Below are 24,313 nucleotides of genomic sequence, written 5' to 3'. Positions count from 1 at the left end.
AATTAGTGTCTAGTGGATTTCAAAAGTATTCATACATCTCTTCCAAATTTTGTCACATTGCAAACACAAAGGTAAACATATTCAGTTAGAATTTAATGTGAAAGACCAACACAAAGAAAAGATTAGTTGACCTGAATTTCATTTTTATTTTTTTTTAAGGAAAAAAAGTGCAGAAAAAAAATTTGAAAATCAAATTTGATATATAAAAAATGGGGAGATTTTTTGTTTGTTTTTTGTTTTTAATTGCCCAGCCCTAAACACTACATATTTTAAGGAGAAACTCTTTGATCTGCACTTGTATAAATCAGTACTCTTTAACTACAAGGGAACAATAATTGAGCCAAATTTCTGAAGAGAAAATACCAGAAATGTGTTTTTAAACTGTAGGAAGCCAGCTCAGCATCACTCCCTTTAGGTCTAAAGTCAGAAAGACCAGCAGGGGTAAAAACTCTTGGAAAAGGCTTTATGGGGCAGTATCCTGGTAGTGTTGAATTGATTCTTTCATTCATGTTTGAGAAATCCTTTAATCTCCATGGTAACCATTCAGTTGTACAAAACGCCTGGTTGGACTTAGCTTCTTCAAGGATGAAGCTCCTCCACTGGGCTGCAGTTTCAGAGTTTGAGTTTGCGCCTCCCCCACGCAGCTCCTTCAGACTAGCTAGCAGCAATTAGCAAACACCTGGTTGAACACATCCTAAGCTCATTGTAGGAGCTACTTCTCAGTGGTAAAAACGTTGCTAAAGGGTAAATAGAGGAGCCATGTTGTGATGACTTTCTGAAGGCAGAGCTTCAGAACGAGCAGGGATTTCTTAAAGAGACAGAGGTGCAGTTTCAAGCCTATAAATATTGAAGTCATATTTTATTTAATTTTTTTTTAATATTTTTTGTAACAACTGACGGTAACATAGTTACTTTATTGTGCTATAAAATGGGACTTTGTGCCTGGAAAACACATGACTCTGTCCCTTTAAAGCTTTTAGCACAGTGACAGCTGTTACAGACGGCTGGTTTAGACATCCTCTGTGTTACTGTGTTACTGTATGCTGTTCACACTGCTGGCAGCGCAGACCTGTTGGTGTGAGGAGAGCTGAGATGTGTCACTTGAGCTTGGCAGATGCAATCTCAGTTATTCTTAGAGCTGAAGTCCCACCAGTTCCCTCTTCACTGTAAACCTTGTGTGGTTCTGATCAGTTTGAAGGTTGAGTGTCACCATCGGCCTTGGAAATACAAAAACAAAAAACATGAGAGAAAAGTGTAGAAAAACTGTAGCCAGTGCAGATTAATTTCATCTCATGTCCTCTCTCGGTCTCGGTCTCGGTCTCTCCAGTCAGTCCCAGCGACAGCAGGACGTTTTGTCTGGCCCCGGTCCGGTCATTAGAGACCCCGTCTCACAAGCAGTCCAACGGAGACATGAGGCTGAACCCACACTGGAGGCCCCAGAGCCCGAAGAGTCCCAAAAGCCCCAAGGTTCTGCGGCTGAGTCCCCAGGAAAGCAGGTACGCCGGGACTTTAAACCACTAATTTCCTACTTTGGTTCTGCTCTTTTCTTTTTTAACAATATGTATTTAAACAACAACAACAACAAATCACATATTACATACTTCAACAAACATAAAACCGTTTGAGAGCTGCGCTGCTCGTGGCTGCATATAGAAATAGCTTTGTTATGTTAGTTCTGGTTTGTTGTTTTTTCAGACTTTTATTCCCTCTGGTTTTGGATTCTATGCAGCTGGAAGGAATTTTAGTGTATTTTTATTTTGTTACTCTGAGTAACAAAAGGTATTGTTTTTACAACTAGGATATCAAAAAGCTAAAAAACAGAAAAACAAAAACAACAACCCTAAACTACAACCACAAATCACAGAGGAGTTGAAAGTGAAACTTTGTGACTGCAGACGGAGAAGAAGGAAGTTCAGACCTTCTCTTCCATCAAACATAATGGATGCTGCCTGGACACTGAGCTGCCTGTGTGACCGTTAGTCATAAGCCTGATGAAATAACGGTCTTCAGTCAGAGGCCTCTTCTAATTTGTTCCATCACTGACTGCTACTGGAAATCCTTTCTTATCCATCCTTATTTCTGACCACAAACTTTCATTCAAAACTTTTGTTTATATCACAAAGTGACATGTTGATTTTAAACCGTAAATGAAGGAAATAAATAAATAACATCAAAACCGGGGATGCAGAATCCACTTTTTTCACTCCCGGTACAATACCGATGCAGAAGAGCAATCCTGAATTGACTTGAAATATTTTTTCTTTTTTCAAACACAGACATAAATGTGCTGAATTACAAATGTATCTGATACCTCTGCACCAGCATAGCACACCTAAATACACCAACAGCTTCACAAGCTTGGTCAAACATGAAAACACAACCTTAATTTATTCAGTCGGTGCAGTTAAGAGAATAATGTAAAATAATAATAAAGAAACTGAAATTGACAAAAACAATAGGTTGACTTGGTCAAACATGTAAAAATAAACTGCAACAAAACTTCTTCCAATGGTTTACAAAGTGCTATTAGGAATTCTAAATATAATGAATAATAAAGCATGATGTCACTTAGAGAACAACACATAGAATTAGACTGAACAGAATCTGCCTCCAAGTTTTTTTTCAGTCCAGCGACTGATGCTGATATTAGATGTTCTAAGATGTTCTGCTCGTCTGACTGCTTCCAGTTTATCGATGAGGGCCAAGCTGCTGGAGTCGGACAGCAACGAGAACGGAGATGCCATGGACGACTTCGAGGAGTACCGCCCCCCCACGCCGACCTCGGCTTCCACTCAGAACGGTAACGTCTGGACAGTACTATGTAAAATCGACTTTTTTTAGCTTTACATCATGTTATGTTATTCCATCATTGAAAACAGAGAGAGTTGCTTTGATCCTTTTGTGCATGTTTGAGAAATCATTTAATCTCTATGGCAACCATTCAGCTGTGCAAATCGCCTGAGTGAACATAGCTCCTCCCCAACTCAGCTCCTTCAGACTAGCCACCAATTAGCAGACACCTGGTGGAGCTGAGCTCATTGTAGGAGCTACTGCTCAGTGCAATGCTGGTAAAAATGTTAAAGGCATAGTAGAGGAGGTATGTTGTGATGACTTTCTGAAGGCGGAGTTTCCGAAAGACCAGGAAGAATTAAAGTGACGGAGGCCTAATTTCAAGACTTTAAGTTACAAACTCAAATTTTAACTCGTATTTGAGTTTCTAACCACTGAAGTTAACATAGTTACTTGACTGTGCTATAAGTTGGCACTATGTGCCTTGAAACGCATAATACTGCTCCTTTAAGACTCACCCAAGTCTGGGAGTGTGAATTAGAAACAGAAGCTGAATGAATAATAAATGTGTGGAGTCATTATTCTCTGTCTCGCATCCCTTTTTTTTCTCTAAACTTTCTCTCTCTCTCTATAGGCTCCTCGTCGAAGGACAGCCTCCGCCTCCCCCCTTCCCAGGGAGACTCTGGCAGCGAGGAGGGGGGCTACTCCCCGGCCGGCTCCCCCATGCCTGAGAGGGGGTTCCTTGGCGGCGCCGTCAAGAACACGCACCGGGCATTGCTAGGCTGCGGCTCCCTCTTGTCCTCCGTGGCATTGGGTCGGGGCTTGGACGTCCCCCCCAGAGTTCCCCCTCGAACTAACCCCCCCGCCTTGGAGGAACGCTCCTCCTTCGAGCTGGAGATCTCCCCCCCCAGGCCGCTCATAACTGACCCCCCGGTGGTGGACGATCTCATCACCTTCTCCACCTCTGAGCCGCTCCCCAAGCCGCTGCTGGATTTAGCCCTGCAGTACCAGGAGCTGAAGCCGTTGCCCCTGACGCCACCACCGCCCAACCCTCGCGAAAGGTCCGGCCCTCGGACGCCGCAGACGCACCACAGCGGCCCGCCGAGCCCGGGGACCCCACTGCAGCAGGACGGCGCTGTCCCGGCGGACTGGACCGCTAGTTCTGGTTCCAGCAACGGAGAGCTGAGCAGCGAGGCCTGGGAGCACCGACCCGACCGCAGGAGGAGGTCCAGCTACGGCCTGCACGCCTCCCAGCTGGGTCAGTGGGTTCACTCCCCATGCCGTTATAACTCTGACAGCCACATTTGCCTTTATCCACATAAATAATATTACACCCGATAGTCCGGTAGACTCGGTTCAACTGGGGATCAAAGTTGGGACATTTGTAGCATTTTCACCTGGTGCAGTTTCCCTCCTCGCCTGTGGGAGTGCTGCATCAAGAACCACTGAAGAAGACACTTTCTACTTCACAATATGTAAACAAATATGACAGCGTCAGATTTTAGTAGATTTTGTTGATGGTACAAGACAGCAAGTCATTTCTCCTGCTAACCCTAAAAAACAAGCAGGTGTTTGTTTTGGTTTTATTTACCCAGAATGCCCTGCGCTCATGGTCAACTTAAAAAGGATAGGGGCTAATTTTGGTGCTCTATTGACCAAAAATGTATTTTACTCATATAAATGAAAACACATTGGTGGAGCTCATCAGTGGGAACAACTTTACACACGGATGTCTACATATTAGTCCTGAAAAGATGTACTTCAGATTTAGAATCAAATTTTTAATTACTCATATTGTTTTGATTCAACATTTACATTATTAAAACACCTCATTTAACACGGATTGGTTAGTTTTATATAGACTATGATTTTTATAAAACATGCATTTATAAAAATGCATTTAAAAAATTAATCTCTGGAGCCCCCAAAAACTTGACTCGCTGGGCTTCTATCCCTGTAAGCTCTTCTTAAAGTCTGGCCCAGCCACTTAAAAATAATTACTTTAAAAAATGTACCTCATTTAAATGAATATAAAATATAAATATCAACTTAAGGAAATTTGTTATTTTTATTTCTGTTTTTAAGTTTTAAAATAAAGAAAAAACAAACTTTTGTAGAAATGAGAAACGAACAATGATTTCCAATTTAATAACAAAAAATGTGGATCCAAAACACTATCACCCATACTTCTGGTGTGGAAAATCAATTTATTACATAAAAAACAGTTTAAAGCAGCATTTGTTATTAATTTTACATTTGAAACATTAGTTGATTCTTAATAATTTTAAGGCAGAGTTATTAAGAGCCACTGCTGAAGATCCAGAAAGCCTCCTTAGCCTGATCTAATAATAATTAGAGTCTACCTCTGCTGTTTTAATTCTCACTAGTGTTTTTTTTCCTTTTTTTTTTTAATTTGTCTTCTCCAGCTCTCTTCTTATTGGAAGTGCCATTTTAAATCAGCAGAGTACTTCCTTTAAGTACCTGCTCTTCGCCCAGATTGGGTTTTGGATTCGGGTTTTTAATTTAGCTCCGTGATTCATCTGCAACCCCTAACCGAGCTCGTTCCACCCGGCCGCGCACGCAAATCCCAATCCGGCTTTAACCTTGAGTCCTGTACCACCGCAGCATAACAACGTGCCACCCCCGCACACACACACACACACGCACACACACGATTCTCCCGGAATTATCATTGTCTTTTGTTTTTAGTGAGAATTTTTGTTTCCATTTAGCAGCACAGGGGATACTTCGTTGCTGCAGGAGCTTTTTCATTAGCATCAAAGCTTCTCTGCAGCCATTTGCATATCTCAGGTAACAGCTGGCCCTTGCTGTACTTCACTGGTAATACTGGCTAAGCAGAGCTATCAACCAGGTTTTTTTTTTTTTTTTTTTTTAAATGCTGTTTTTTTCACTCTTCTGAGATTGAATAGTGCAGGATGAGTGCAGCACATTGGATGGAAATGTAGCAGATTCCAGACTGCTAATCTGCAGTCTGTCTGCTGGAAAGCTGGGTGAATTTGTGTGAAACCACTATGCCTTTCAGTAACACATTTGTGAACACATTTCAGTGTTCACATTATGTTTTGTGCTACATTCTTTGTGCTGTTTTCTCTCTGAGTTTTAGACCGACGCAAAGTAGTTCATGATTGTGGAGTAGGAGGGAACAACTAAAAATATGAAAAGTGCGGCATGCATTTGTATTCAGATTCTCTGACTAGAAATATTGTGAAGTTCCAACCTTAACGATTTTGTTGCAGTATTTAGTGACTGTTTTTTGACCCCCAAAAAATAAATAAATAAAATTTGGTATCGGCCAAAATTTGGAATGAGGATTTTTAAGAGTGAAGGTTGTCTAGAAAACGGCAATCAGTGCACCCCTAGTTCTTTGGCCTTAGTGTTTTTGTTTGCTCTCTAATGTTTTCTAGCAAATCTGTGAGGCCTTCTGAGAACATCTGGATTTATACTTATTCCACTTAATCGGATTTTATTTTGTAAAGGGAGATGAATGCAAATTCATGCAGATTTGCAAGGTTATCTTTTGTGATGAAAACACATGAAAAACACAATGAAAGCTCAAAGGAAATGTCAATGATGTAATTTTTCACACAGTTGCATCGATTTTCTTTACACCTGTTTCAATTTATGCTCCAGTAATGTAAACGACCCAATTTTGGCGCCCCCCTGTGGTAACACCCCGGTGTTGAAAACAGGTCTGAATGTTCTCCAAATTTTTTGGTCGCTTGAACTACGTCTCAAAAACGCATACACACCTTACACGTTGCCCTCGCATGCTCAAAAAGTCTTCAATTAATGTATCTAAATGTTAGGCCTTAAAAAGTATTCAATTTATTGTAAAAATTAAGTTTGCCTTTAATATATGGGGACAGTTTTTAAATTTTGTCTTGACAGGAAGAACTATTTAATCTTGTATGCTCTATGTAATTTTTTCTTGGGGGACTTTGCTGTTTAGTCGCACCCAGACTTCTTTATTGAGACGGTTGAGGCTAGCATGCCACTGCTACTGCTGTGGTAGTTCATGATTGTGGAGTACAAGTTTATCGGCTGTCGGCTGGATGAAGTTTGTACATTCCAGTCGTAGGGCTTAAATTCCCTTTATAATAGCCTTAAAAAGTCTTAAATTTGATTTTGGGGAAACCTGCAAAAACCCTGAATTTTAAGACAAGAAAAAAAAACCCACATCATTAACCAAGTGTGTTTTAGCTAAACAACCCTGGAATGACGCAGGCGACAGACTGCCACATTGTTCGCCTGGCAGCCTGCGCTTGAAAAAGAGATGTTTATTCAGAGGATTTTTCTCACTTTCTTCTTCTTCTTTTTTTTTAATATTCTGCTGCTCTTGTGTGACTCCTGATTGCTCGCTCTTGTCAGCTGAAAAGCTCGACAGCCTTTGAGGGTAACTGTTGATGTAAATAATGCCATTTGGCAGACGCGTCACATTTAGAAACAGCAAATGTTCACTCAGGGTGATTTATTCTGAGTTTAATGTTCTTGTCAGCGCCAATTTACGCTTTGTCTGCTGCTCTTGCAGCTCTGTCAACTAGTTAAACAGCACTATGTTTCACTTAATTGAGACTAATTACATCAACATTCCTCACTTGTAATTGCTCCATTTCTTTTATTTTCTTTTTTCGTGTTGCAGTAACGTTGTGCTTTCATCTTCTTGTTTTTGATCAATTTCACTGCACAGGTTTGTGTTCTGAAGGGTTTTTGAACAGATTAAATCAGATGAGAGAGACTTGAGTGGAGCACTTCCACCATTAGATCCGGTTAAAGAGACATTTTTGCTGTGCTCCTTGGTCTTCAGGATATTTGTTCACTGACGAACCTGACGAATTGACCGAACAGGACTTGGAACTGAATTCACTTGTTTACAGCAATATGACATAATTCCATTCCAGATTTAAAATAAAAGAATAAAATTAAGAATAACAACCTCTACTAATGTGCTAATAGCGGATTAGCATACAGCTAATTTTGTTTGCGCTTAGCACACCTAGAAAAATTCTTAAGCACTAATGCATAAACTTTGAGATGAATAAAGTTTACATCTGTTTTCATGTTTTAGTTATCAACTGTTAAGAATTCTTCAAATAGTTGTTTATCTCACGTTTTTTATGTTTTCTCACTAATAACGATTTCAAACAACAAATATACAAGAACAAAATAAAGAACAATATATTAATACAATATCTGTAAATGTAAATTTTTTAAAATAAAATGTACATGTACATTTTTTAAAATAAAATGTACATGTTATATTGTTGTTGAAGGTTGTTGTCATTCAAGGGCAAATGTAATTTGAACTGAAGTTAGCACTTTAGCATTAGCTTCAGTTTGAATAATTCTTTTGTGCTAGCAGATTGATTAGTGCTTTAGGGTTAGCGCAATTAACTTTTTATAGCTAGTATTCCCCACCAGATTTATTTTATCAAAGCATTTTTGATATCATGTATCATCTTCATCCCACTTTACAATGGTGTGCTACTTGTTTTTTATAACATCAAATCCCAGTAAAATGTTGATGTTCCACACTTAACGAGAGTGGAAAGTTTCTTTTTATTTAGGAATCTATTGAAGCGTAACACTGGTTTGTTGTTTTGTTCCAGTTTTAGATCTCCCCCTATGCCAAGACACACTGGACTTTGAGGACAAGACCTCCGTACCCTACGCCCTCCACCCCAACCCAGCGCTATGGAGCCCCAAAACCCGCCGCCTAGAGGTCAGTGTCATCCCCCGGCCACGCCCGTCTCCCATCCGGCCCCGCATCGACCCTTGGAGCTTCATCTCGGCGGGTGGTGCCATCTCAGCAGGCGGCCGCAGCCCCATCCGCTCAGACGGCCACGCCCTGGGCTACCAGCCCTCGCCCACCAACCCCTTCACCAGCTGTGACCCTTTCCCCTCTCCGGACTGCGACCCCTTCGCCCTCAAGGCGGACCCTTCTAGCAGCTCCGATGGCACGCCGCCCTTCGACCCATTCTCCGCTCCGTTCCCGATCTCCCGATCCGCCCCGTGCTCCACCAACGGCTCGCCCACGCTGCCCTCGTTCCGCATCGCACCCATCAACCCGGCGGACCCGGCCTTCATGGACCTGGGCTGGGCGGCCTGTGGCAAGCCTCTGGACATGACCAAAGAGAGAGCCCACCCCCGCAGGACGCTGGGGCTCAAGCCCTTCAAGTCGCCAACGCAACTCAGAGACGATCGCTTCTGAATCCAAATCTCATTCCCAGTCATGGATTATATGGAATGCAGACTTCATCCCAGCTATACCTGAGTGAGGTTGACCCCGCCCCCAACTTCTTCAAATTGAGTGTAATTGGTGTCAAACATTTGTGCTACGTTTGTGCTGCTCAAATTTTAATTAATGTTAATAAATGTTTCTGGAGGTCATCAAAGGTCAATCAGCCACTCCACATTTACAAAATCAAACAACATATGGTGCCTCAAACCATTTGTGCTTGTTTGTGCAGCTATAATATTTAAGATTTTTTTTTTTTTTTTAAGTTTCAGAAGATCAACCTGCCCCTACCGCCTCCGCACTAACAAAATTAAACTGCACTAATATAAACGAATTGTGCTATGTGTTTGTGCTGGTTAGTACAGCTAAAATTTTAGTAGCACCAAATTTGACACAGAATTTGGTGTACCTCAAAGAGTATCTGGAAACGTCGTGATTTGGTAGAAGACGTCTGGGGGAGTCTGGTGACCTAGAAATCTTAAAAATCACAGTGGCACAAACAAAAATGAATACTGCACAAATGTAGTCCTGTTGATTGAAACCATATGTTGTTTGATTTTGTAAATGTGGAATAGCTGGTCGACTTTGTTGGCCTCTGGAAACATTTAGTAATATCTTTTAAAATGACAGCGGCACAAATGAAGATTTTTGCTGCACCAATTTTGTTTAATTTGAAGAAGGTGGCGGTTGCGGAGCAACTTCAATCAGGTGCCAATCCAATTCAGTCCAGGACCATTTTCACTACTGTTGTTTTCTTTTTTTTTTTTTTTAGTTTTGTGTTTGTCGTTGGGACGAAAACTTGGAACCTTTCAAATTAAAATCCCACTGAGGGTAGGGAGCTGCAGGCATTGTAGTTCTTCTTTCTACCCCAGCCTGGTGCTTTGGAGAGCAGAAAGCCAGGGGAAAAGGTGATACAATGGATTGTGGGATATCTGCCTGTGAACCAACGGCTGGTGCCAATTTCATTTTTCTTTTTCATTTTTTCCCTGCGTCTCGTCTGTGTTACTGCTGTCCCTTTGAAGGAGCAGAATCCAGATCAGCAGCCTCATCTTGATCTTCTGTCATCCTGCTCCTATCAGCTGCTTTCATCTCCCCCCGCTGCTTTGAAGCATTGTGACAATGCAGAGGTAGATCAGGCCATTTCTTTTTTTTTTTTTTTTTTTTTTACAGCTTCATCCTGCAGACTGAAAGCAGTCAGGACAATGAAAGAAAATTGGAGTGCCTTATTTTGTGAAGTGTTTTTAATATATATATCTTTATCTCTTAAAGGTTCCCCTGAACCGTTTAGCTGGTGCGTTAGACAAGATTTGACCTAAATTTTCCAGATCATGTAAGAAAAGAAAAAAAAAAGAAGGAAAAAAAATCAAATGCTTGTGAGTGTGTCTCATTGTTGAAAGAAAGCTTCTTTTCTTTTTCTTTTTTTTTTAACAGTTTTGTTGCTTTATGGGAGAATCCACTCTGTAGATATTCTAGGCCGCTCATGAAATCCAAGACGAAAACCGCGACCCGGGCGTTACCCCCCTCTTACCCCCCCACCTTGAGAAGTAGAAAGCATTCCAGTCACATTCCTCGGGAAATGCCAGGGATTGGACGGATCCACTGGGCTGGCAGGCGACACGGCGGCACAGGAAGCGGGACGGAGAGCCCTCCGCCGCCCCCCACCCCTCCTTTCTCCTGCCAAAGAATGCCGCCCAGCGCTCGGACAAAAGGTGCTTACAAATAAGCGGTTTTGGGCTCCGCGCTGCGCCGGGCGGAGGCAGCAGGGATTCACATGCAGAGCAGCGCACAGAGCCTTGGTGGAAACACAAATACATTTTATTATCATGAGAGTTAAATGATATTCTCCATAAAACTTACTAAATGCTCGAAAGCTTTTTTTAAAGAACGTCTGGAGTTTTCATAGAATCTGAATCTGGTTTAGAGAACTTCATGCTGGTGGAGTTCTCAGTTTAAAGGCGTTCTGGATGCAGCGCTTAGGAAGGTATTCCAGCTAAGACAGCTCAGTTCCTACCGAGGTTTTTAGATTTTAATTAACTTTTCACGTTTTTTTTCCCCCCCCCATCATTGTAAAGCAGCTATATGACTTATTCTGGCATTTTATAGAAAAATTTGTCAGAATTTTGAGATTGTCTGAATTTTGACTTTTTCCAATTTTTGATTTGGGGGGAAAAAAAATAAAAATTAAGAAGAAAAATCAAAGTTTTGATTTGAGTCATTTCTGCAAAAGTCATAGTTGTGAGATTAATTTGATTTCAGACCTTTTTTTAAATTCAGATAAGAAATAAACTCAATTCTGATGTTGATTAGAATTGTCTGAAATTCTGAAATGACTTTCTTTCAGTATTCTGATTTTGAGATTAAAGTCTGAATTATTTTTTGTGGCCTGTTGCTGCTTACAGAAGGCTAACCTCTGTAATCATTAAGCTAAGATAGCTTAATGATTTCTTTTTATTTTCCTACAAAGTTGCAAAATGGCATCTTTAAACTTTAAATAATAACTTCATAGAACCTCAATTTAAGAAATGTAAGCTTTAGGAAGATTCTTGCTTATTCTGAACTGATAATTACCTCTCAAACATTTCAGATTCATTCAAATTTGTCCATATAGTCCTAAATGTAAATCATCCTAATGTGTTTCCTAGTTTGGCCTGCTCAGACATTTCAATATCCTGCTATCTGCAGCTCACTCCTCTGCATGTGCCACTATGGAGTTGCCAGGCAACTAGCTGAGACGTTTAGGCCAAGTTACACAATCAAATTGGTTGATTTTTGCTACATTTGATCCGAGCCTGTCTGGCTGTTTTTGGTTGGCTTCATGCTTTAGGTCTGTTTTTTGTTGTTTCGAATCGTTCTCATCAAAGTCTTACATCTCATTTGCATTCCAGATTAAGTTTTTGTTGCTTTGCACCTGTTCCAAATCACCAACGTAGCTTCCTGTTGACACCTGGATCATCTTATTGCACGTCACACATGCTCAGACACTTTTCATAGGATTTCTGTGAAACCGCTGTGGGAAATGTTAATTTGCACCTGAAGCTGAACTTCCTGCTGCAGCGAAGACGTCTTATCCTCAGGAGTGTGTTGAATATCAGAGTAATGATTCATACCAGCCTCTATGATTTGCTTATTTCAAAATGGCCTCTTTATTACATGATTGTTTTGCAAGTGAGCACCTGAAAGAGACCCACTGATTTATAGCAGACAGTCTTCCTATTAGCTAAAAATAGTTTGAAATATGACAAAAACTCTGACTGGCCGTGTCACCAGAATACATTCATGGAAAAGCTAAAATAAAGTATTTTTCTTCATATAAAATAGTATAAATATATTTATTTTTTACATTCATAATACACAACCGATGAGCTAGTAGTTACTGTACCAGCTCATTTAGATGGGATTTGAACACAACGGGGAAAAAACTAGGCTGAAATGGTAAAAGTAAGTTGTAAATTAAAGCTTTATTAAAAAAAATAAGGACTGGACTTGAAGAACTAACTAAAGAATTATTTCATTAGCTAGCATGAGAGACTTAGTAGTAGCAATTTCAACTAACTGCCAGAGGTAATTCTTGCTTTAAAACCGTTTATTTTGTTTAAATAATGTAAAGTCATTACCAAACTGAGTTAGATTTATGAATAACTTTCTCCTGTGTACCCCTGAGATACCTCTGAGCCTCCTGATAAGGGCGGGGGTAGCATGGCGCTAACAAAGTGATCAGATATTTGGGTAATTAATTAGCCCTGGTGATGCCGTGCTTTGGGCCAGAAGTCGGTCTGCTTCCTGTGTCGGCTCCCATCCAGATCCATGTTGTGTCCTGTTTTCTCTTTTTTGAACGTGTGAAGTTTCGGAGCCCGTGTGAGCTGGGGTCTCCTCCCTTTCCGTTCCTTTTTGTTGCTCTGTGCCAGCGGCTACAGCTGCTGACTGCACCGTTTCTTCATCGCCTTTGTTTCTGAGGCTGTTTCTGCTTCTGCAGCCTTTCCCTCCTCTCATCTTGTTTACCTGGCCGTTCTTCATTTCTCCTTTGACGTCTCCTTACCGTCTCAGTTTTTGGGGTATTTTGTCATGAATAGTCCTGGCATCGGGGGAGCCAATTCAGTTCTGTAACACCCATGAAGTGCCGGAGGGTGGGAGAGGGAAAAAAAATAAAGTGGCATTTGTTCTAGGGCAGGGTCTATTAACCGTGGAGCAATTGTTTTCTTTTTGACACATTCTGTTCTGGTCCAAATCATTTACTGGGATTTCAAGCAATGTGCAGTCCCACTGCTTCCTAGCTCTAAAAGTTTTAAAGCTGTCTTAAATGGCCACAAGATTTGCTAAATGGCTGCCAGTTAGGAAAAGACAATTATCCTTAGAATGAGAAGTCTGAAACCACAAAACGGTATGCCACAATGGCTGCTGAAAGAAACTCTCATGACAAATGGTTCCTAGTTATTTTGTACCCACAATTTTCTATTTCATCTACAGCTGCAAAACAGCTTTTTTTTTACTTATTTATTTTATTTCACAGAGATGATGTACAACATTTCATTAACCTTTTAAGGAGAGAGATCCATGGTACCAAGTTGTAGCAACTACACCCCATAGACAGGTTGATTATATCAACCTGTTCATGAATTTACCATATTATGAATTCATGATGTTCAGGATGTTCTTTTGTTGTCCTTCACTAGCCACACCTGATCTACATCTACTGACCCTTTTCCACTAGTACCAACTCAGCAAGACTCGACTCAGTTCCAAGTGTTTTCCACTGGCAGCAGCTACATGGCCTACTTTGCTACCAAGCAAAGTAGGCTGAAAACACAACGTCAAAATGGTGTCGGTCTCTAGTTGGGTCATAAGGGCAACGCCCTTAGGAAAATCAGACCTACGATTCATAAAAACTCAGTGAGCATATTTGGGTTAGGGTTAGGCAATTCTGAAATTGCTAAGGACGAGGTGCAGACATTTTGCGCTTGCATCATATACAGATCAGGTTGGGGTACTTTTCACTTTTCAGTGATGGCCTTTTACTGCACCCACACAAAGCTGGTCCCCAATTATAGTGGAGAATGACTCAAACTGAGTGGACACAAGTCAAGTCATAATGAGTAGGTAATAGTGGAAGAGGGCCAATAATGAATATGTTTCTGAAGGAGGTTGGTAGAGACATCATTAACTAGACAAGTCTCCAAATTTCCTTGCATTAGACTATGAGCAGATGCGGATGGACAATAAATCAATGATATCGCAGTAGACACGTGTTCAATATCAATCAAAAAAATGACTAATAGCATGTTAATAATTTCACTGAGCCAAAAAGCAAAAACCAAAATTTCCAGAACCAAAAAGCATTCAGGGGGTGTAGGCAGAGGTTGGGTGCCATTGACTCGGTCACTCTTCAACCAGAAAGTGAGTGAGTTATTCGTTGAATAAGTTGCGCAGCAGCAGTTTCAGATTTAAGTTAAAGAGGGTATGAATTGAAATCCCAGAAAGGTCAGTCATGAATTGACCAGAACAAAGATCTAAAACAGCAACAGAAAAAACCAACCAGCTCCCAAAACAGACATGTTTGTTAAAATGAACTAGTTAAAATGATCCAAGCAAACAAAATATAATGACTTGCAACTTTGATTGCAAGCGGACACTTAATGCCTCGCCTCAGTATGTCAACACGTTAAAGCAGGCGCTATCTTATGATAGTCGTTACCTTTGGGCGGCTGCTGTTTTCGGTGATCAAAAAAGTGCGTCGAGGAATCTGAGATGATTGAAATTTTTGGGGAAATTGCTTCAGTCACGTTTTCTGTGTGAAGTATCCTCTTCCAGCTGTCATTCAGTAACCCGCCTAGGCTAGATTTGAATTTTCCTTCAGAGATTTGGTTTTGGAAAACATTTCTCGTCGTTTTCTATTTAATAATTGAGGACCCTAAAATATGACTCGAAATAAAAGGAGTCTCTTGTGCTTCTCACAGATGATTACTTTCCTACCTGCAGTCAGAGGGGGGAATGTTTTTCCTTCTGGTAATCACTGCTGTTGTGGATTGACCCAGAATGAATAAGCGCTTGTTTTTGCACACATACAAAAATACTCCCCGCACTCGCTTTCCCTGAACTTGGTTTTCTAATTTGCTAGCTGTGAGGAAAAGGCTTGACACATTTTATTCAGGATGTCTTTGACAGGGATGTCTGATTCTTGGTTTTGGCTGTCAGATTTAAGAAGCGTAGCTGCCATTCGTCGCCCCTGAGCTGACAACCTACGCTTCCACAAAAAAGTCCTGATGAGTCTCTGCGCGTCTCGGCAGCAGGCAGTCCGTCACCACAAGTCACTGTCCTGAGTGCAGCTGACAGGTAGTCAAGTCCCTCCGGCCCCATTTGACAAACTTCATTTAAAGACATGCCCGGACCATTTACAGTAATAACTAAATGCAAAGATGGCCAGTGTGTCACCTGACGAAAATCAGCAAAGAAAGCACTGACCCCTTTGAGACTGCTCGCAGTAATGTTACAATCGACTGTTACAAAATGAAAGCTTGCTCAGTTTTATCCAAAGTTAGTTTATTGGATCTGCGAAAAGTCATCTTTACATTCATGCTTATTTTTCCCTGTTTACTTTGATTTAGACGTTGAGTTAGCTGGTGCAGTTATTAGAATTAGCATTTTAATTCCATTTGGAAACACTGAATTGCATTTCAGGAACATATCTTGTTTGGGTGTTGAAGCCAATGTACAATGTATTGATTATAGCTGTTAATGGGAGAGTGTAGCATCAGCTGGCTAGCTCTTCTCCCAGCATTAACACTAATTGGACACTTTTTGCTGAAGTGCGTCAAGACTGAGCAGATTAGTGGATTTCAGCTGAAGGCTTCTAAAAGGAACATTTTGGTTTAAACTGAGACTGAAAGCTTCTATGGTTTTTGCCCCAAATAGAAAATAACATTTGTGTTTTGACGCCCTTGAGAGAAAATTATGTTTAATTTGTTTGTCACATGTTGTTGAAGTATTTCCCTAACCCTAACAGATCTTTTTTTGGGTACAATAATACTCAACATATGCACATATCATACTGGTCATATTTTTTGGTAGTAGGAGCATTTAGATTTGAACAGAAGAACTAAAGTAGCTTGAACTTACAATAGTTAAACCACAAAGTAAAGCTTTATTAAAAACAACTAAATCAATAGAAGAAACTTGAAAGCTAACTGAACAATATTTTGATAGCTAGCTTGATTGACTTAGCAGTAGCATTTTCTTTTTATTATTAAAATATTATTAGCAAATTTTGTTTGGTTTATGCATAACTTCCCACTGTGAATCCAATTCTAGTGATATTTTTGATGGGTGCTATACGTCACAATTTAAATTGAGGTTTGTGCTGATTTCTAGATTTGCATACATAAGAAAAACTAAAAATAATAAACTAGGCTTAATTATTTTTGATACAGTCATAAAGTTAAGCTATAACAAAAACATAAGTAGCTGAACTGGGTCAATATAAGAAATGTAAAAAGCTAACTAAATTCTTTTGTTGGCTAGCTTGATTAACTTAGCAATTTCAGTGAGCTGCTACATTAGGACTAAAATAAATTAAAATCTTAGATTTATTTATACGTTCCCACTGTGTAATATTTCTTTTTCTTGTTTTTGTTTTTCCTAGCTGAATCTGAAATATAAATCTGTTTGTGTTGGTAGCTGGTTTGTGTGTTCCCATCTTCTAGTTTCTGAAAACCATGCAGACACAATCCAATTCACTTCTCTGTCAAAAAAAACAAACAAAAAAAATAGACAGGGTAAATAACATAAATCAATGTGCTATATGCAACTGCAACAACATGGTGGGATGATGATGGAGGTAGGAAATATATTACTTTAAAGCCTTCAGGGTAAACTAACCAAGCTCTGGAACAAGAAAAAAACCCCAGAAGAACCTTTGTCAGTGAGGTAGGGAAAATGAAATAGATCATTTGAATTTCTAAAGAGCTGAGAAAGAATAGTGTGCCCTTAAACATGGCAGGTTTCTGCAGCTTGGCTTAAAATTTTCTTATTTTTTTCCCCAACAGTTGCATTTCTCCAGGGAAAATTAGAAGCAGTTCAGTAAGACTAGATTCAAACTGCTTCAATTCAGTTTTTACTTTGGCAAGCTGGTTATTATTTAACTCCTACAGTACCATGATATGGTGGCTCTCCATTTATCACTGGCAGTTTCTTTTGTTTGCTTGCAGTCAATTAGGTGGATGTTGCAAATGTGTGGTTTTCTGGCTTGCCACAATGACTTCTCAGCTTCCTGTCTAAGCCAGAAACATTATTTAGCGTTTATGAAAGTGAAACACCTGCCCGGACCTTTGTTTGGCCCCATTAGGCCGGCACCAAATGATTAAATCTGACCTTTCGCTGACCGTTCAGCGACGGCGGAACCCCGGTGGGGGATGCGGACAAAAGCCCACGTCCGTGAGAGATCGCCAGCAGGTGCAGGAGCTTAATGCTCGCCCTCCGAAAAAAACTGTGAATATTATTTCTAATTCTTTCGGCACAGGCACCCAAGGTCACAATCTGCTGTCCTCTTCTCTTCCAATAACAATGAAAACGAAATGAATAGGAGCCACGAAAGAAAGGCCGATTGGTTTCCAAGAGCACAGCGCCGGCTCCTGCGGACAACTGGCAGCACGTCTGGAAAATAAACACAGATTTCAGCGAGGTTATCAAGTCCAAGCTCAAACACGCTTCCCTCATTGAACTCAACAGCATGCGGCAGCCGCTTGCTCGTGATTATTGCTCCATCTAGTTACTGACACTCAATTACCTTTGTCATCTTCCTCTCTAGCAGAAGCTATTCAGTTTGTAAATTTCTGTTTTTTTTGGAGAATGGTACAGCCCTGCTACAAATCAATTTGGCTGAATGAACTCTGATCAGCCCTTAGATATGGAGGCGCTAAATGATTTATTACAGTTTGCTCCTACAGATAGATGATCTTCTCTGCCTTTCTCTTGTTCATTTGATAAACCAATACAGATCACAGTTCACAAGCAATCTCTTTCGATCTTTAAAAGGACTGTAAAAAAGTATTTCCCCCCTTTTCGGTTGGTTTGGTTTAAAATGCTAATCGTAATGTGTAATTCAAAACCTCAGCTCACTTAGCTGCAAAGACTGTATGAAATAATTATCGTCTCCTGTAAATCCTGCTGGTGCGGCTGAATTGCAAGCATTCTGCAAAGACAGAATTTATCTACAGCAAAGTAAAAAAAACTGACAGTTATCACCAGTCACCTTTTTAATACCATTATGAATGAAATTTAAGACCTGTAGTGCTATAGAACTGTATAAACAACGATAAATTGCCTATAAATTTGCACTTTACTCGTGATGGATGGATAGCTATCCATCCATCACGAGTAATTGATGGATGGATATCAATTACTCCATCCATCTGGCTCAACTGAAGATGTCTCTTGCAACTTGAATTCTAGCCTGACAGAAAAGTCCCACGAGAAAAATAAAATAAATAAATAAAATAAATATACACACACAAGACTACATTTGCCACAACAAATTATTAACACGTAATTAACACATTTAAGGACAAACTTGAATAAAAAAAAAAAAAGTATTTAGGACATTTTAATTGTGCGCTGACATCCTGTTGATGGTAGTCGCTGCCAGAGGGAACAACTACTTTCCTGGTTTAAGAAATATTTGAAATGTTGGACTTGATAGCTTCTTTTTTTCCTTCTTATCCTCCTTTCACAAAGCAGTTTTGCTTGCTCTCAGGTTATCTTCGGTGTTCAAATCACTTTGACATTTTCAATAATTATATTTCGAGTTTGACCAGCAAACGCTGTTTCATCACAACACTGCGAGGGGAAGCCAGGAAGTTTGTAACCGCTTTACCTCTGAGGGCTAACTTGTTTTATCTACTGGCAAATTATCCCAATTATGATCATGTAAGGCATTTAAAAGTAATTAACAGAAGCCTGAGAGTATTTAGCAGTGGGTGGTCTCTTTCAGGTGTTCATTAGAGCTGAACTCCCAATGATCCACAGATGCAATTTGCAAGGTTTTGGTTGGAACAAATCCCTGTGACTTACTAGTCAAATGTTTTCGCTTTCAACCTCTAAAGGTTTATTTTTATTTTTTTTAACTTCCCTGCTCACAGTTTTTCCATACGACGGTCAAAAAGGATATTTATGACTGGCCACCTTCTTAAACACTGGATAGAGACTCTTTCAAGGTGGCCGTTGACGCAGTCTACTTTAAGATGATAAATACTTGTTTTAGGTTTTCACTGGAGTCTTGACGAGGCATGCTTTTGGGTGCTTCTATTTCTTCATTTTTAATGTAAAATATTTTCTCTACAGGGTGCTGTCAGAGTTTCTTTGCCTTTTGAGGATTAAAAGTTGAGCTATTTCGGTAAAAATATGCAGAAATTTCAGCCTAATGTTTCTTTGGGGCACCCAAACTTCCAATTTTATGTTGAACTGCTTAACTGCTTTTTTTTCTCCGCTCCTTTTTACTTTTTTCTTTTTTTTTGACCACAGACATGCTTCAGCCTGTACGTGCATGTTGTAACTGTTTGACCGTCTCTACTCAAGCGAGTTAAAGACTTTGCAGGCCTTCGTGCTTTTTCAAAAATCCTCCTCAATTTTAATTTTTTTTTTTTTGTGTGAAATCTCGCACTGGGCTGGGCCTGAATCAACTGTTTTTACTGTGCGTCGAGAGTATTATTTCTGTATGCAGTATGTGAAAGTGTTTTTATTTCTTATGACTATTATAATGGGTTTTAACCTGTGGAGAGGAACAAAAAGCTGAAAAAAAAAAAGAAACGACCAAATAAAACGTAACACTCCTGACTTGCCTGCGACTTTTATTGTTGCGTATACGGCTGGGAGGCTTTTATGATTCGTCCGTTCTTCGAACATAAAGACAGTGTGAAATTGGTGCAGTTTGATTGAACTATTGTCAGTCTGGTCCGCAACAATTTTTCAGCACTTCACTGCCATGTTAGACACCAATTACAGAGTGCGACACCTCCCGCTGTCCGGCGTCGCACCAACAATCGCAGACTGGAACGAATGTGTTGTTGGTTTGATGACATCCTTATAACAATTATCTGTCGCAGCAATTATTTTGTTTTGGAAATAGCACTTTTCACATCATGCCAAGACAGTGGATTTTCTTTTTTTATTAAATACAAAATGCATGAGGTTTGTGTCTGTGTTTGATGTTAAAAAAAAGGGTGAAGAAGCCTGATTCTGACAGACATCTGAAATTGTAACAAGAAGTTTACGGACTGCATAGAAAGGAGATGGAAGAAGAAGAAAAAAGACTAAATCCATGCATGCTTTTATTTTTCTTTTTTTCTATGTGGTTCACCAGGTGACAAATATTGACCAAGATTTCCATTCTCAAATTGAGATTTCTTAGTACTGGGATGAGATGTTCTGCATTTTTCTCCTGGGGACTCAAAATCATAATTCGCCCAGAAGAAGAGGCTTTTCGCTCCAGGTCACGGGATGCAAAATCAATCTCTTGCAAAGGTTTTTGCCAGTAACACACATGTGATTTCAGGTTGAAATATTTTCTTTATTTTTTCTTTATTTTTGTTGCTTCTGTTGTAGATAAAAGAGCCAGTTCATTTTGTAGGAAATGTATCCCAATTCACACAAACGGCAACATTTTCTATTTAGAAGCACCTTGTCTCTGGATTTGTACAGTCAAAATTTAACATCAATAATTAAGGTTTGTCATATGAGGAAAAAAAAACATGATTCACTTTTTTTTACCATGTTATTTAATAATTTATAAATGTCAGTTTCAAACTATTTAGTTAGCAAGCTAAATATTTATCTTCAAACTGAAGCTAAATATTCAGTTAGAAGATAAATATTTAGTTTGGAGCAAAATATAATAAAGCTAAAGAGTTAGCTTAAAACTGAGTATCTTGCTAATTATTTAGTTTGAAGCTAAATATTTAGGTAAGCTTAGCCTTTCAGCTGAAACATTATGAATTGAGAGCCATCATGGTTCAGTGATCCTGCATGTGCAGCATTATCACGTGGATATCGGTGTGAGTCAGTGGTGAGACTCGCTGCTTTAGGTGATGACAGATTTTAACAAGTGTGTGTCCTCCAAAACATGACAGTTGGGACCACCATACTGTTTTTTTTATTTATTTTTTAATTCTCACTGTGTTGTTACCTTGTCAGAGCAGATGGCTGGTCTGTTTATGAATAAAACTGTACTGCATTTAAAAAGGGGACTCTCAATATAGACTTTTTTGACGTTAATATTGCCTACTTTTCAAGCTGGGAGGATTTGTTTTAAATATAAAATTATGTTTTATTTTGTTGTCATATAAATGCAAATGAAGTGTTGTGTATGAAAGAGGTCCAGGTTGGACAGGTCAACATCTCCGAAGCTAACCTGTTTGATTAGCTTAGCGCGCGCCGGGGTGCGCTCGCTGGTGGGACTCACTCAGACATGGCGGCCCGGTCCCTCCTTCATCAGCACCGTCTCCCAGCTAGATAACAGGCATTGAAGAAGACGTGAAGCAGGAACTCTCGCCAGCGCCTGACCCTCCAGCACGTCTCAAAGGTTCCTGTTTCCATGGACACCGAGGATGAGGAGCACAGCAGTGAACACTTGAACATTTCTTTTCCAGTTATTTCATTTATGATTTGAATTTTTACTCTGTTTTTCCCCCAATTCTGATTAATTATGTCACACAACAAATAGTCTCACAGTACTTGGGGAGGGGGGCGGAGGTGGGTATGTATTAAATCAGTTTGAAATAGTCACACTCAAACTTGAAGGTTGGCACATGAAACAAACATGAACTGGGACACTAAATATAATAGAGATTAAGCACACACAAAAAAATCCACAAAAGAAATGTATTATCATTCGGGCTGAAGATACACATGTCAACACTTAGAGGTTGCAAAAGCTAGCCGTGATGGAGCAATGAGAGCGTTCCCATCGCTGAAGCCTTCTGGGGAGGCTGAAAAAGCAGGCAGCATGTGGACAGGTGGCAGAGATATGCAGATTGAAGCAGGAAGGCATGCATCTTAAACAGATAAGCCCAAACTGTAGCAATCTGTTGGGTTTCACACGGGCAGAAGAGCTCAACCTTTCTATAAATGTTCCCAAATGTTATTTCCAGCTCTAAAATCTCACGTGCCACACTATTTCTTAAGCTCCCTTTAACATTTCCTATGAATTGAAGGTATCCGCAGCATTTTTGTAATCTGAAGTTTACTTTTCCAAGGTGATTTAATCAATAATATAATCATAATCTTAGTCACACATCAAAATGGGAAAGTTGAGGAAACATGCAATTTGCATAAACTTCACCATGTCAGGGAATGGCCAAGAAAACAAACCAAAACTTGTCAGAAAATACACAGTTAACAGGACTGTAAGAAATATAATAATGATAGTAATAATACATAATACACCAAGAGTTTCTCAATGCTAAAGAATTGTGGGAAAATGTGGCATCTTGACACCTCAGAATAACCATAATTATGATCACCTGGAGAACGTCTAGAGTTTAACATAATAAATGAAGAGGTGTTTTAGTGTAAACAGATGAATAATGTGGGAAATCACTGCTTAGCATGGTGAAGGATCCACTGATCCCTGAAGTCTATTTCTCTCCCAGCACACTAGGGGGCAGTCTCTCAGGAACTCTGAAATGAGTGTATATTTTAACTAGAAATCTGGCGGATTTTACTAGAAAATTGAAACAGGGTGATCAAGTGTGGCTTCAGGTTTTTTTTTTTAGAATAAGAAAATACACACTGAAAAACAAATAGGTGATCCAACTACCTATTGGATCACCTATTTGTGCTGTCTACTAGGAGCTAGACAGCACAAATTGGCTCAGGCTGTAAACAACAATAAACCAAAATAAACCAATAAATGAAATGAACTTCAACAGTCTTGGGTAGAAGTTCTAATGCCCACAGATGTTGCTGTGTACCATAATGTTGGGCTTAATCTGGAAATATTCAACTCTAAAAAATCATTAAAGGAAAATTGGAAATTAACACAATATTATTTAAAATTGATTTTTTTGAGCTTTACATCATGTCATTCCCTAATCAAAAACATACCCAGAGAGTTGCTTTATGGATGTTCAGCTCCTTCAGACTAGCCAACAGCAATTAGCAAACACCTGGTGGAACACCTAGTGTTGCTGAGCTCACAATAGGAGCTACTTCTTAGTGCAACGCTGCTAAAAACGTTGTTGAAGGGTTAATGTGATGACTTCCTGAAGGCAGAGTTTCAGAAAGAGCAGGGATTTTTAAAGAGACAGAGGCCCAATTTCAAGGCATAAAATTACAAAGCCAAATCTCTTTTAAGTCATATTTGACATATATGACTTAAAAGATATATGTAGCATTTCTCTAACTGAAGCAGTATGCTATAAAATTCCACTATGTGCACTTAGTGTTTAAAAAAAAAAACACTAAGTGCTTCAGTATTATCACTTGATATCACTTGATTATCACTTGATTGAAGATATTAATTTTATACATCAGGTAAAAACTAACAAAATAGCTGCATGGTAATGCAATTATTACAGTTGATAATTGCATTACTGATTGCTATATTTTACTAAAGGACAGATTTAGTAGTTTAACTTAAAATGACTGACAAGAAAATGATAAGAGTTGGGGTATATACGTTTTATTTTGTACTTTTTAGTCCACCACTTGGTTAAAAATCAAAGATTCCCTGCAGACATTTTCACTCAGCCCAGCCTCAGATGGTTTATTTTTCATAGCAATTCAGCAATCTAATGGGACTCCCGCTAATCTGCGTGAATTCCCCAAAAGAGGACGCTGATGATCAGACGGAACATTAACGCCCCTCAACGACAGAGCAGAATGCAAAAATACATTCAATACATTTCTTTAAGGGCTGGAAAATTATGTGAATCTTTTCATTTCTATTCCTAAACTGGAGGAGAAATGGGGCAGGACTTCACAAAGCTGCTGAGATGATAAAAGTTTTGGGCAATTTTATCTCTCCCTCTGCCAGAGAATTGTTTCCGTCCCTATTAATTTTCTACTTGGAATTGATTATAGGCCGAAGGCTAAACAAAAGTAAAACTTGAAGCTTGAGCTGAGTGTAAGAAAAAAAATAAATAAAAATCAGCGGCTCCAGTAATTTAGTTGTTTATGCTCCTCAGTCAGAGAGTGTTCCGAATGGGGCCCCGAAATTGATTAAATTTATCAGGAGCCAAAGAAAGAAGGAACATAAAACAGGAAGACGTTGAAGGGGGGGGG

At 39.6% G+C, this 24,313-nt stretch overlaps 1 protein-coding gene and 1 long non-coding RNA gene across 2 annotated transcripts in view; both read left to right on the top strand.

Annotated features, from left to right (window-relative positions):
* LOC106936505 (mitogen-activated protein kinase kinase kinase 11-like) overlaps positions 1 to 19,867 on the top strand; it is a 63,572-nt gene extending 43,705 nt beyond the window's left edge. The window contains exons 7-10 of the mRNA XM_015017601.1: positions 1,328 to 1,496; positions 2,688 to 2,800; positions 3,425 to 4,048; positions 8,418 to 19,867. Of these exons, the coding sequence (XP_014873087.1) occupies positions 1,328 to 1,496; positions 2,688 to 2,800; positions 3,425 to 4,048; positions 8,418 to 9,019 (1,508 nt within the window). The 3' untranslated portion in view covers positions 9,020 to 19,867. The remainder of the gene's footprint in view (positions 1 to 1,327; positions 1,497 to 2,687; positions 2,801 to 3,424; positions 4,049 to 8,417) is intronic.
* A 1,552-nt stretch (positions 19,868 to 21,419) lies between these two features.
* Positions 21,420 to 24,313, top strand: part of LOC106936653 (uncharacterized) — a 16,014-nt gene continuing 13,120 nt past the window's right edge. The window contains exon 1 of the long non-coding RNA XR_001422188.1: positions 21,420 to 21,651. This is a non-coding gene — a long non-coding RNA (uncharacterized LOC106936653). The remainder of the gene's footprint in view (positions 21,652 to 24,313) is intronic.

The sequence above is a fragment of the Poecilia latipinna genome, unplaced genomic scaffold (genome assembly GCF_001443285.1).
Source record: "Poecilia latipinna isolate Pla-1442-1.1 unplaced genomic scaffold, P_latipinna-1.0 Scaffold6, whole genome shotgun sequence".
Taxonomy (NCBI): Eukaryota; Metazoa; Chordata; class Actinopteri; order Cyprinodontiformes; family Poeciliidae; genus Poecilia; species Poecilia latipinna.
This window is presented reverse-complemented; position numbering and strand designations above follow the sequence as displayed.